At 43.6% G+C, this 13,717-nt stretch overlaps 1 protein-coding gene across 1 annotated transcript; it reads right to left on the reverse strand.

Moving 5' to 3' along the window:
* Window positions 1–2,735: 2,735 nt before the first annotated feature.
* LOC129865378 (leiomodin-2-like) lies at window positions 2,736–7,192 on the reverse strand. The gene is made up of 4 exons (XM_055938126.1): window positions 6,673–7,192; window positions 5,715–6,431; window positions 4,883–5,506; window positions 2,736–3,139 (listed from the first exon to the last, which is right to left on the reverse strand). The coding sequence occupies exons 1-4, from the start codon at window positions 6,949–6,951 to the stop codon at window positions 3,086–3,088; spliced, it is 1,674 nt and encodes a 557-aa protein (XP_055794101.1). The 5' UTR covers window positions 6,952–7,192; the 3' UTR covers window positions 2,736–3,085.
* Window positions 7,193–13,717: the final 6,525 nt, after the last annotated feature.

Here is a 13,717-nt window from a genome sequence, read left to right on the forward strand (position 1 = left end):
TCACACAAACTGAAAAAAGATTGCCTGCGTTAATATTTAGATTTAAGTGTAGTTAGTTATTGCAATCTGTTCCAGGTGAGTGTAGCTATGCCAAAGATGGAGGGGGTGCAGCAGGGTAGAGTGTGTTCTGTGTCCACGCTCCTTTGTGCACTTGGTAAGCCTGTGGGACCTATGAAGGGTTTACGAAAGGGATTATAGCAGGCATGTCACAGTTCCAGGCCCCCAGCATTGTATGGGAATTACACCTGAGCAGTGAGCTGGGCACCCTTGGTGACAATACACTGAGAACAGAGCATGGACATATAGCAACACGGGGATTTACTGTAGCACAGGTGGCATGGGAACAACACTGCTTAATGGGAATACGTGGACATATGCCGAAAGTCCACGACAGCCACTAAATCGGAGTACATTAATGTTTGCTGGAGGCCTGTAGAAGTGTGATGGGAGGGTTGGACCAAGTAGTGGGAAAAGACAGTATTAACAGCTGTTAACTTAGTTTGTGTGGCCTATGGCCCCATTTGTCTCTCAGTTCCCAGTACTCATGTTGGCTAAACCCACACGTGAAACTGCGAGGTCGGACTGCGTCCACATGACATAACTCTTGGATTATTTGTAGTGTGTATGTAGAAGAGATTAAGCTTGAATGATTGGATAGAAGGATGGAAAGCAAGTGAATGTTTTTGTTTTAAATTAATGAAAATACAGTTTGCCAGGCAGTGGGATTAGAAAAATAACTCCAATGACCTTTCAGTAGACACTTTATTAATAGTTATTTTACACCCTGTTATTGGCTGTGTTTACACAATCTGTATACATCTTTTTTTTCTGACTGTCCATGTCAGATTTGAACATTCACACTGATGTGCAGAGCCTCTGAAGTAGCATACAGATGCAGTGCTCATTTCCTGGCACTAGCTAGGTTTCCGTCCAATTTGCGAGAGATTTTCATGCGAATATTCTAAAATCCGCGTAAACTAAAATTACGTAGTTTCCATCAAATAGACTTGTTCGCTGACAAAAATCATTGCGTGATGACATTGTGCACACAAAATGTATTTTTTCGCGTAAATGTTTATGAACCAAATAATCTCTAGCCAACAGCTCGCAGATAGAGTGGGTGTAGACTAGTCTTCGTTATGGATTATAGGTAAAAACGAGAATATTTGTAAAACGGAAGTCATGCATAAATCATCATGTCACCAGAATAAGACCCTCGATTTTTATTGGAAAGGAGAATCAAGATCACCGTACGTGCACTTTCTCCACCCTGTCAATTGTATCATAAATTATTTAATCTGTAGCCTATAACCTGCATGGTTTTGCAAATCGTAGTGGGAGGACCACACACCATATCATCGCGTGACTCCAAGTTTACCTCGATATGATGGTTAATATATCAATATTTTTGCGCATATAGGCTTTTCCACCGCCATTTATTTCGCAATAAATTTTCCCGACACAAATATATGCATTTTAGAAAATTGTACCAAAATGTCATGTTTCCATCACACCTGAAGTGATTTATTTTTATTTTTATATGGTATGACTTTACTCTCACAAAATATGTGGATGGAAACAAGTGTTCCTGGGTAGTTTTGTGGTAACGGCTGGTCATGTAAAAAAACTAAAACACTTCAGAGGCAAAAAATCAGAGTCCAAACCATAGAGATCCTATTAAATTATTCTAATTCCATGGTCCAGACTGAGGTTGCATATGGAGCACTACAATTTTATCAGGATTGAGATCCACATATGGATGTGGTTCATATCTCAACTCAAAATATCCGATTCCATGTGTTTTTTTTCTGTTTACACATTAGGGAGAGATCAGATATACAGTACCTGATGATAATACCTGATAATACTGAAAACTGTGAATATTGTTTCCCTCCAAGTCAGTTCTTTAGTAGAACTGAGGTAAACTGTGATTTTGCGGAGTTTGATGTCCTTTCCAATTACATGTGGGAAGCTAGGATGGTTAATCAAGGACAGTTGTTGCTGCTGCCAAAAGCATTTCAGTGTTGTGTTTACTTTTAACAGATGTGGGGTGGATTTAGGACCATACCAGAGAACTCTTCCAAGACACACAAATGCACAGGGGAAGTATTAAGTGTTCCTCTGCTACATACACTGAGTATAAAAAACATTAAGAACACCTGCTCTTTCCATGACATAGACTGACCAGATGAATTCAGGTGAAAGCTTTGATCCCTTATTGATGTCACCTGTTAAATCCACTTCAGTCAGTGTAGATGAAGGGAAGGAGACAGGTTAAAGGTGGATTTTTAAGTCTTGAGACAATTGAGACGGGTTGTGTATGTGTGCCACTCAGAGGGTGAATGCAAGACAAAATATTTAAGTGCCTTTCAACGGGTTTTGGTAGTAGATGCCAGGCACAGCGGTTTGTGTCAAGAAATGCAACACTGCTGGGTTTTTCAAGCTCAACAGTTTCCTGTGTGTATCACAAATGGTCCACCACCCAAAGGACATCCAGCCAACTTGACACAACCGTGGGAAGCATTGGGGTCAACATGGGCCAGCATCCCTGTGGAACGCTTTCGACCTTGTAGAGTCCATCCCGACGAATTGAGGCTGTTCTGAGGGCTAAAGGGAGGCCCTCAGAACCTTTTATACAAAATAATTAGGAAAGTAACTTTTGAACATTACATTTTGAAGAGAATCTTTTGGAGAGTAACATGGTTTAAGCAGTAATAAAACATCATAAAACTTCATTGTGTTGTTACTTTTATCTTCATGTTCAATTCATACAGTATATTCCTCACACACCAAATACAATATTTACAATTATACAAAAAAAAAGGTTACCTCAGTAAACGATTTAGACAACAATTTACACATGAATCATCACAAAAATGTAGACAACCAAATGCCTTTCTGCAAAGCATACACCGTAAATACATTTAAAATAACATGAATTTCATATATTTTTTTTTTCTCTCCAAAAGTAAAGGTGCTATTACAGTGTTAATATCCAGTATCCTCTCTGAGGAATTTCCAGTTCAATCTGAATGTATTGTTTATGTGTCCTCAGTAGTCTCAGGGTGTTCCCTGTGTCTTCAGATCAGCTAGTCTCTTCATCAGGGACAAAGACAAACTTCCTCTGTGGAACTTCCACCTGCAATTTTAAAAAAAGATTAAAAAAAAAGATTTCTGTTAAATAAAACAGGATTTTTCTTATGCTAGGTTCCTCGAAAACAAAAGATTCCATTTTGTGATTCTGCGATTGCAACATTGTTTGCAAAATCAACAATACCCTACATATTATGCAAGGGCTTGCAAATTTCATCAATCACCGCACTATTACCGCATATATCAGTCAAATCACCATAATATTACTGCATAAAACTGTCCGATCACCACACTACAAAAAAAGGTCTCACAAAAAATGTAACCAATCACCACACTTTTACAGCATAAAGTTAAGCCACATGTCAACAAATGTTTTCCCCGTCAGCCCATTTCCGTGATAAATTGGGCAAAACTCATCACAAAATGTCACAAATATCACAAAAATGACTCTGCACTTTCCTTATTTACTCTTTGTTGTCAGAGTTCGTTCTGGCACTGTGAGGCCTCTCCCGTTTCCCTTATCGTAGCAGCTGTCCAACAGTCCTATTTATAACTCAAGTTAAGTGGCAGGCATTCACAGACTCTAGACCCTAGCCTTCTGAGGGCAACCAGGATTTGCCACAGTAACAACATAACAAGCAGTTACCACACATTAATGGGCCCACAGAAACATTAGAGACTAGACTACTCTCCCGCTCCTTTCTCCTTCTTTCTCTCAATCTCTTTCTTTTTATCTCTCTCTCTCTCAATCTCTTTCTTTTTATCTCTCTCTCTCTCTCTCAATCTCTTTCTTTTTATCTCTCTCTCTCTCTCAATCTCTTTCTTTTCTCTCTCTCTCTCTCTCTCTCTCTCTCTCTCTCTCTCTCTCTCTCTCTCTCTCTCTCTCTCTCTCTCTCTCTCTCTCTCTCTCTCTCTCTCTCTCTCTCTCTCTCTCTCTCTCTCTCTCTCTCTGCCTGTGTTAGGGACTTCAACCATGGCTTGTGTTGTGTTTGGCTTTGTTCAGACATAACACAGCGCTTGACGATGGAAAGGTGTCATATGATCAGCGTCCATCGTAAAATAACATGTCAAACACAGGAGATGACTCAGATAGCGATGTTCCTCCGTCACCTGTCTAAGTCAGAGTGACCTCGGAGGTATGTGTTCCCTTTGACTGTAAGAACGCACCCTAAGGTTCTCAAAGCACAACCTTATTTATCTTAGACTGTTTAGACCAGATTCTTTCTCTCAGCCATTTTATATGAGTTTTCTTTTACATTTTCCAAGATGACATAGTGTCTCAGTCTGCTGGCTATGTCACAGAAAGAGACACTTTTCCAGATGGAAACACGTTAATTAGTTTCCAGGGCTGTTAGGCTGGTGGTGAAGAATTGGAGCATACAGTGTCTGTCCAGGAATACCCAGCCCAGGATACAGCTGGAATAGACTCCATGTTGGTAAGGGCCAATTGTTTTTCATAGCCATGTGACCTGACCAGAAAAGAACTCTGGGCCCTAATGATGATGTATGAGACTATGAACACTCATAGATGGTGTCTCACCAGCTGACCATATTTAACCCTTAAACTCTTGTTAACTCTCATTGGCTGTGCATGTACATGCACGCACATTCACACACACACACACACATTCACACACACACAAACACACACACACACACACACACACACACACACACACACACACACACACACACACACACACACACACACACACACACACACACACACACACACACACACACACACACACACACACACACACACACACACACACACACACAATCTCACCTTTCTGAGGGAGCGAACAGTAGCGTTGCGGATGGAGTCCATGAGCTGGTCGTGTGAGGAGCGCAGTGGAGTGGGTGGCCTGCTGTACTCCTGTTCTCTGTTCTCTGCCACTGGCCGCAGAGCGTTCTTCAGCTCCTTCAAGATACTGTTGGTCTCTTTCAATCCTTTCTTCCCCTTCTTCCCCTTCCCTTTCCCTCGCTTCTTAACGACCTCCTCGTGGAGCCGGATCACCTCCGCTATCTTCCTAGTCGGCTTCTTCTTCTCTGCCGGGGGCTGGCAGGGCAGTGGAGGGGGTGGGGGAGGAGGTGGAGGAGGTGGCGGGGGAGCAGGAGGGGTCTGTTTCTTGGGGAGTTTGGGGGATTGCCAAGGAGACACCTGAGGGGAACCATAGGGCGAAGAACCCGGAGTGGCCTTCAACAGAGCGGTCGTACGGGGGTTAACGGCCCCCTCTGGCCCCGCCTGCTGGTTCTGTCTCTGGTCCTGCAGGCGTTTCTGTCTCTGACGGTCCATGTTACGGGTCAGGATGCCTGTCATGCTCATCCGGGGGCCTGGCAGGTGGAACTGGTAACCCAGCTTGATCAGGGTGTGGTTCTCCCTTAGAACCTTCACCATCTCCATCTCCACCTGACAGACAGACAGACAGACAGACAGACAGACAGACAGACAGACAGACAGACAGACAGACAGACAGACAGACAGACAGACAGACAAAGAGAGAGAGAGAGAGAGGGGGGGGGGGAATTGGGATCGTGAGGTTGTGCTTTTACCATTGCCTGAAAATGTGTGTTGAGCAGCAGCATCAATATTGAATACCAAGTCCAGACTGACTGACCTGTCCTCCACACATGTGTCTCTGGTTATGGAAGCGTAGCTCAGTCAGGGTGCTATTGCTAGGCAGAGCCTGGACCATGGCCAGAACCCCTTTCCCTGTCACATAGTTGGACTCGATGTTCAGGCTGATGATGGAGGTGTTTTCGCACAGCGTCTTGGCAATGGCCAGCGCCACGGGGTCGTCAGCATGCGTGTTGGCCAGGCTAAAGACACGCACATGTGTGTTGGAGCGCAGTGCCTCAGCAAACTGGATTAGAGTGTCCTGTGAGATGTCCTCGATGTTGTTGAGGTTGATCTCTTTGAGCTCAGGGTCGTTATTAAGGACTCTTTCCAGGGCCTCGTCTACAACTATTGGGTTACCGTCGGCGTTGGGGTCAAGTGGAGGTGGGGGCGGGGTTAGTCTCATAGGCTCCACCCTTGGGGGTCTCAGGAGGCTAGGGGAGGAGATGACGACTGACAGCGGTGATGGAGGACCAGAATCCTTTGGGGTCGCTGCTTTAGGCCTCTTCTCTTCTGGCTCCTCTTTATCATCCTCTTCATCCTCCTCATCCTCTGTTTCAGCTTCCTCTTCCTCACTCTCCTCCTCCTCTTCTTCTTCCTCCTCTTCCTTTTCATAATCTTCATTTTCTTTCTTGTTCTCGTCATCCTTCTCCTCTGCTTCGCTGTTGCTTTCTGTCACGCATTCTTCCTCACTCTTTTCGGCATCATCATCGTCATCCTGTTTAGACATAAGGTGTAAATCTCTCATTAATCTGACTCAGACACATGGCCATGTTCTCTTTTAACTGTATTATGTCTGAAGTTAGACCTAGACGGTCCTAACTGGTTCTCCATTATACCAGAAAGTGATCATTATTGAATAATTAAGCTTCTTCATTGGTCAAACGTAATTTAAGGTTATCCATAAAGATCTGAGAGCAGCAAGCTAGCTGAGTTCAGACTCTCTCCTGATCACTGACCTGTTTGGGGCTGCTGGCTTCCCCTCTCTCATCCTCCAGTATCCTCTTGGTCTCCTTCTCCCAGTACTTCAACAGAGAGTCTCTACTGAAGGTGCCAGTGGGGGTCTTCTCCGTCTGGTCTCTCTGTCTCAGGCCGATGGGCACGTTGGCATCAGGGTCTATGTCTGCCAGCTCCATCTCCAGCTCTGCTAGCTCCTCTGGGCTGAGAGAAGCCAGTAGTTCATCCTCATCCACATCCTCATACTTACTCAACTCCCGACGGTAACCAAAACTGTTCATTGCTGAAGAGGTTGGCCTCTGGGCTGGGCTCCAGGTAGATGGGGCTATGCGTGCCGTACGAGTCCGATCAGGGTGGGATCTTTCTGGGATAGGTTTCCGGTCAGAGTGGAGTCTTTCTGGAGGTGTGGGTCCAGTCAAGTTCAGTCTCAGCCTGATCTGTTTGTCCTCTACTGCTTCAGTGAGAACAGTACCAGTGGTGTGTGTGCAAAGGGCCGGGCTGGGGTGTCTGTGTCGGTGGTGTGTGTGTTGAGTGTGTGTGTGAGTGTGTGTCCTGTTCTCCTCTCTTCTAATCTCTCCAGCTGCTGCAGAAGCCTTAAGAGAGGGATCAGTGGAGTGCAACAAAGCGTTGGACCATGATGCACAGTGCTTTTTTTGGGAGGCGCTGCTCAGAGAGATAGACTAGAGCCACAAAAAGCATGTGAGCTCAGAGTGCAGAGCGGCCCTGGTCAGGCCTGTCAGCGGATCCCAGCAGCGGCCACATTGTTCGTGGCCAAAAAAAGCCCAACCGGGACCCAAGAGAGACAGAGAGCGAGTCATAGAGGCACATAACAACAAACAGAAACACAGCGGCCGACATACAGAGACACATAGCAACATTAAAACACGTGTTTACACACAGAGGGACATCACATCACACACAGAGAAACCCACAGACATAGAAAGACATTTAGACTCAGAGACACACAGAGACACACAGAGACACACAGAGACACACAGAGACACACAGAGACACACGCCATGGTATAAATGTTGTCTCAAATAGTACACTTTTCCCTAAGTGGCTCTGTTCAATTGTAGTGCACTGCATAAGAAATACGGTGTAATTTCAGATATGCCTCTAGTAAGGACAAGAGTGGTTGTTTATTTCATAGGCAACAGAGTGAAGTAAGCCGTATTGAAATTGTCACTTCTCAAGTGTCTATCACTACTCGACATTGCTGCGAGACACCACTGGCCATCCCGTGGGATTAACTACTAAAGATAACATGGTTTCTATGGTAACATGTTTCTATGGAGCAGACTAATATAGCAATAAATGTGGAAGTAGAGCTGTATCTTTTAGTGGGCTTTCATTTAGTACAATGGTTCCTGAAATACTGGGAATGACAATAGACGATTGCGACCGTGGGCTTATTTAAAAGAGGGTTAAGTTATCATTTTAGGCTTGTCAGAGTAGAGCGGAGGAGCTTTTCTGAGAGCTGGCAGACAAGGCAGTGGGATGTTCTCTATCTCTCTCTGCTATACACTGCTGGCTTTGGGCTTTTAATCAGACCTCTTTATACATCACCACTCTGTCTGACTGAATGAACAATTGTATTTAGTTGGGGAACAAAAAACGGTCTGTTTATCTATGGAGCTTTGTAGAAGCTCTTCCGTTCTGTCAGTCTAAATCTTCTAATGAGCCTGAGTGATAATAGTCTGGCTAACACCTAACTCTCAAAGTCCTCAAAGTCAGGAATGGCTCTTTGAAGTTGTGGGCACGATGTGTCGATAATGAAGGGGACTGTGCTTTTACTGGTTGGTTCACCTCTGTGTCTGTCTCACTCAAACACCCATAGGCACAGCCACACACAGGCCCAGAGCGCCGTCCCCCTCCCATTACAACGGTTGGATTCTCCAATCCAAGCAAAGAGGCCTCAATCCCAGAGGAAAAAAACAACATTTGAGCGAACCAATCAAACCCGTCGCTCAATTTCTGAGCGAATACTGCATTAACCAACGGCTTCTTTTGCAGACTAGCGTGTCACAGCTCTCCCTGCTCTGGGTCACGTGGGTTGCGTCAGCCAGGCTAGGGTCATAACTCTCTTTGGGTAAAGGGCTTGTTGTTGTAGGTTGCTAATTCCAGATATCCAAAATGGGTTTGACGTGTGTAGATGCATGATGTGTGCATACTGTTTTAGACAATGGGCAATGATGTGGAGCCTATGATACCTTTCTGTGCATCTATTTCTATGTACAGCAGAATTGTGTGTCCACTGCATTTTTCCCTTGGGGATAATAAAGTGTATTGAATTGTGTAATGACACACAGAGAGGGGCTACTATGAGTGAGGAGGATGGAGGATGGGCTTTAGGTCAACGTGGTGTCAGGGAAATTCATATTATTCTGTATGTAAATCTGTGACACTCCGTTTAGTATGATGTGCTATGTAACATTAGGTTACAGACCATTATGAATGGAGCAGCGGTCGTACAAATCTTACAAATTAGAGGACGTATAGTGTCATCCCACTGGGCACACAATGTCATTTCAGCGTGGATAATTGGGTAATATTTGGTTGAGGCGTTGATCAATGAGATTACAATTTATATTCACCCAATCAAAAAGACAGCCAAAGTCTCCCGAGTGGCGCAGTGGTCTAAGGTACTGCATTGCAGTGCTAGCTGTGCCACTAGAGAGCCTGGTTTGAGTCCAGGCTCTGTCGCAGCCGGCAGCGACCGGGAGACCCATTGGGCGACGCACAATTGACCCAGCGTCGTCCGGGTTAGGGGAGGGTTTGGCCGGCAGGGATGTTCTTGTCCCATTGCGCTCTAGCGACTCCTGTGGTCGGCCGGGCGCAATGCACACTTACACGGTCGCCAGGTGTACGGCGTTTCCTCCTGTTTCTTTTGGGTGAGCGGGCAATGTGTCAAGAAGCAGTTATAGCCCCAGACCCATTGATCGCTCTGTTTGGTACAGTTGATGGGATTAACCAGGAGGGGAAGGCTGTGTCTCTTTGTATTTTATTAGCCAAAAGGCTCATATTGCAATTTTGGAAATTGGAGACTGTACCTACCTTTGAAATGTGGTTAGGGGGAATGTAATACATATGGAAAAGATTCAATACAATACCTCCAATAGAAGTCCAATAGAAATATGGCAGCCGATACTGGATAAATGGTCTAGTCCCGCTTCATAACTGGGTTGATGATCTGCTGCTACTCTGTGCTGTACTCCACTCAAAATGTATTTTTGGCTGAACTACACTGCTTGTAATGACTATATGCTGTCTTCTTATACTGTACATGTACCACTGTTACGAGAATTTTGTTCTCAATGTTCTTAAACTGAACTTCAATTAAACTACTCAGTCTGCAACCCAGAGTTTGTACGATTCTGGTTGAATGAAACAGACAAGAGTCCCAGTTTACAATAGTCAGAATGTTTATTCACAAGAGCGCTCTAAAGTCAAAAATGCAAACAGTCTTTATAACACGCACAAACAAGTTCAAATCTTAAACTACGCCTTGCTCAGACAGTCGGTGTTTTTCCACTACACAGATACATTGTTTCTTTAATCTGCAACATGTTTCATAATCTTCTGCAAGCCTAACAGTTTCTCCCCTCCACGGGTGGAGACAGAATGTCCTGTAAGGGACACAGTAGTACAACTTGTCTGTCGATAGCTCCTCTAATCATTTGTTACTGTCACGCCCTGACCTTAGAGAGCCTTTTTATGTCTCTATTTGGTTTGGTCAGGGTGTGATTTGGGGTGGGCATTCTATGTTTTTGTTTTCTATGATTTTGTATTTCTATGTTTTGGCCGGGTATGGTTCTCAATCAGGGACAGCTGTCTATCGTTGTCTCTGATTGGGAACCATACTTGGGTAGCCCTTTCCCTCCTTTCAGTGTGGGAAGTTGTCTTTGTTTGTGGCACTATAGCCTTAAGCTTCACGGTTGTTTTTGTATTGTTTATTGTTTTTGTCGGCGTCATCCTAAAAAAAAGGAATATGTACGCTCACCACGCTGCGCTTTGGTCTACTTCCTTTGACGGCCGTGACAGTTTCACATTTGCACCCTGCTTACATACTAAGAAGGAACAAAAGGTCCTTGTTCTAATTCTGACTAAAACTACACACATCATCAGATTATACATTTATGATTCTAATAAATTTCATACAATTATATGGTTTCAGGGTGGAATATTTTAATCATTACCATTAAGCATATAATTCCCTTATCAACCACCTAATTTGCATTTTATTGCATGACATAAGTATTTGATCACCTACCAACCAGTAAGAATTCCGGCTCTCACAGACCTGTTAGTTTTTCTTTAAGAAGCCCTCCTGTTCTCCACTCATTACCTGTATTAACTGCACCTGTTTGAACTCGTTACCTGTATAAAAGACACCTGTCCACACACTCAATCAAACAGACTCCAACCTCTCCACAATGGCCAAGACCAGAGAGCGGTGTAAGGACATCAGGGATAAAATTGTAGACCTGCACAAGGCTGGGATGGGCTACAGGACAATAGGCAAGCAGCTTGGTGAGAAGGCAACAACTGTTGGCTCAATTATTAGAAAATGGAAGAAGTTCAAGATGACGGTCAATCACACTCGGTCTGGGGCTCCATGCAGGATCTCACCTCGTGGGGCATCAATGATCATGAGGAAGGTGAGGGATCAGCCCAGAACTACACGGCAGGACCTGGTCAATGACCTGGTCAATGACCTGAAGAGAGCTGGGACCACCGTCTCAAAGAAAACCATTAGTAACACACTACGCCGTCATGGATTAAAATCCTGCAGCGCACGCAAGGTCCCCCTGCTCAAGCCAGCGCATGTCCAGGCCCGTCTGAAGTTTGCCAATGACCATCTGGATGATCCAGAGGAGGAATGGGAGAAGGTCATGTGGTCTGATGAGACAAAAATAGAGCTTTTTGGTCTAAACTCCACTCGCCGTGTTTGGAGGAAGAAGAAGGATGAGTACAACCCCAAGAACACCATCCCAACCGTGAAGCATGGAGGTGGAAACATCATTCTTTGGGGATGCTTTTCTGCAAAGGGGACAGGACGACTACACCATATTGAGGGGAGGATGGATGGGGTCATGTATCGCGAGATCTTGGCCAACAACCTCCTTCCCTTGGTAAGAGCATTGAAGATGGGTCGTGGCTGGGTCTTCCAGCATGACAACGACCCGAAACACACAGCCAGGGCAACTAAGGAGTTGAAGCATCTCAAGGTCCTGGAGTGGCCTAGCCAGTCTCCAGACCTGAACCCAATAGAAAATCTTTGGAGGGAGCTGAAAGTCCGTGTTGCCCAGCGACAGCCTCGAAACCTGAAGGATCTGGAGAAGGTCTGTATGGAGGAGTGGTCCATAATCCCTGCTGCAGTGTGTGCAAACCTGGTCAAGAACTACAGGAAACGTGTGATCTCTGTAATTGCAAACAAAGGTTGCTGTACCAAATATTAAGTTCTGCTTTTCTGATGTATCAAATACTTATGTCATGCAATAAAATGCAAATGAATTACTTAAAAATCATACAATGTGATTTTCTGGATTTTTGTTTTAGATTTTGTCACTCACAGTTGAAGTGTACCTATGATAAAAAATTACAGACCTCTACATGCTTTGTAAGTAGGAAAACCTGCAAAATCGGCAGTGTATCAAATACTTGTTCTCCCCACTCTACATTGCCTGCCACCTGTTATACAATCTACTACAAGCCCAAGGTTTCTCCCCTCCCTGGGTGGGGACAGAATGTCCTGTAAGGAACACAGTGGTACAACTTGTCTGTCGATAGCTCCTCTTATCATTTGTTTCACACTTGCACCCTGCTTACATACTAAAAAGGAACAAAAAGTCCTTGTTCTAATTCTGACTAAAACTACACACATCGGATTTAGATTTATGATTCTGAATAAATTTCATACAATCATACAGTGACAGGGTAGGATTCTGTTAGTTATAGTTCTACGTTAAATGTATACATCATTTAGTCATTATTCATAAAAATCATTACACATATCAATTATTAATTTATAGATAAACTGGAATTAAAGCCTGACTAATTCAGTGGCACAAATGAAACTGTCCAAGCAAAATATACATCTCCTTCAAATGTTGATATTTGGTTGCGTTGACAACCAAACACAATTCAATATCACTACATTTCAAATCACCAGAGGTTGAAATGCTAAGCCTATTAAATTGTCTATTTTTTGTTGAATTCTGCGTTGAATTGAAACATTAGCTGTTGATGACTGCAAATGCTATATAGGCCTAAATAGCCACTAGCTACCATTTTCTATTAGAATGTTATTTTTAAGTAACACTGCATAATCCATAACCCCTGAGGGGACATTGACTGACGTTGTGACAAAGCTATTGAAAGAAAAGGAGGGGGAAAAAACAGAATGGACTGTTTAGTTATCCTACTGTTTTGACCGAACAAATATCAATGAAAAGCATCACTAATGATCTATGAGTGATAAAGTATACTTCAATTTCATTTGCTCTTTTAAACCTACCCTTGAATGACTTCGATAGCAACAGTGAATCTACAGTATTTCATTTTTAAGTGGCGAATTTTCAACAATCACTCTCACGATAGCACAATGGTAATAGTTAGTTACAAATAGCTAAGCAGGGATCAGCTTGGTTAAAACCCTGGCTGGGAGACCAAAAGGTAGCTGTAGATAGATCAATTCTCCAGTAGGAGGTGCTACCCAGCATGTTTTTTTTCTTTCTGATAGTGGATATTACGTTAAAGATCTGAAGTTGTTATAAAGGTACAAATCAAATTCAACATATTTTTTATAAAAGGCTTGTCTATGTTGAAATTTGGTTACCATGATGGCATCATCCAGTGGTTGAAATTTCAACCCTCAAAACAACAATTGACGTTGATTACTCTTTTTATATCCAATGTATTGTCCACGACATTCCACGTCACAATACGTCTACTATTACATTGAAACAACATTGATTAAACCAGTTTGTGCCAAGTGGGATATGTCTTACCCAGTCGTACAATAATATATGAATTGGATGATAA

The sequence above is a fragment of the Salvelinus fontinalis genome, chromosome 11 (assembly GCF_029448725.1).
Source record: "Salvelinus fontinalis isolate EN_2023a chromosome 11, ASM2944872v1, whole genome shotgun sequence".
NCBI classification, from domain to species: Eukaryota; Metazoa; Chordata; class Actinopteri; order Salmoniformes; family Salmonidae; genus Salvelinus; species Salvelinus fontinalis.

Bases quoted from the DNA above. Each gene is read 5' to 3' on its own strand.
- LOC129865378 (XM_055938126.1), bottom strand. From the start codon at position 6,951: ATGAACAGTTTTGGTTACCGTCGGGAGTTGAGTAAGTATGAGGATGTG. The intron at 5,507-5,714 runs GTCAGTCAGTCT...TCTGTCTGTCAG, and splicing joins GACACATGTGTGGAGGACAG to GTGGAGATGGAGATGGTGAA. The intron at 3,140-4,882 runs GTGAGATTGTGT...TTAAAATTGCAG, and splicing joins CTGTTCGCTCCCTCAGAAAG to GTGGAAGTTCCACAGAGGAA.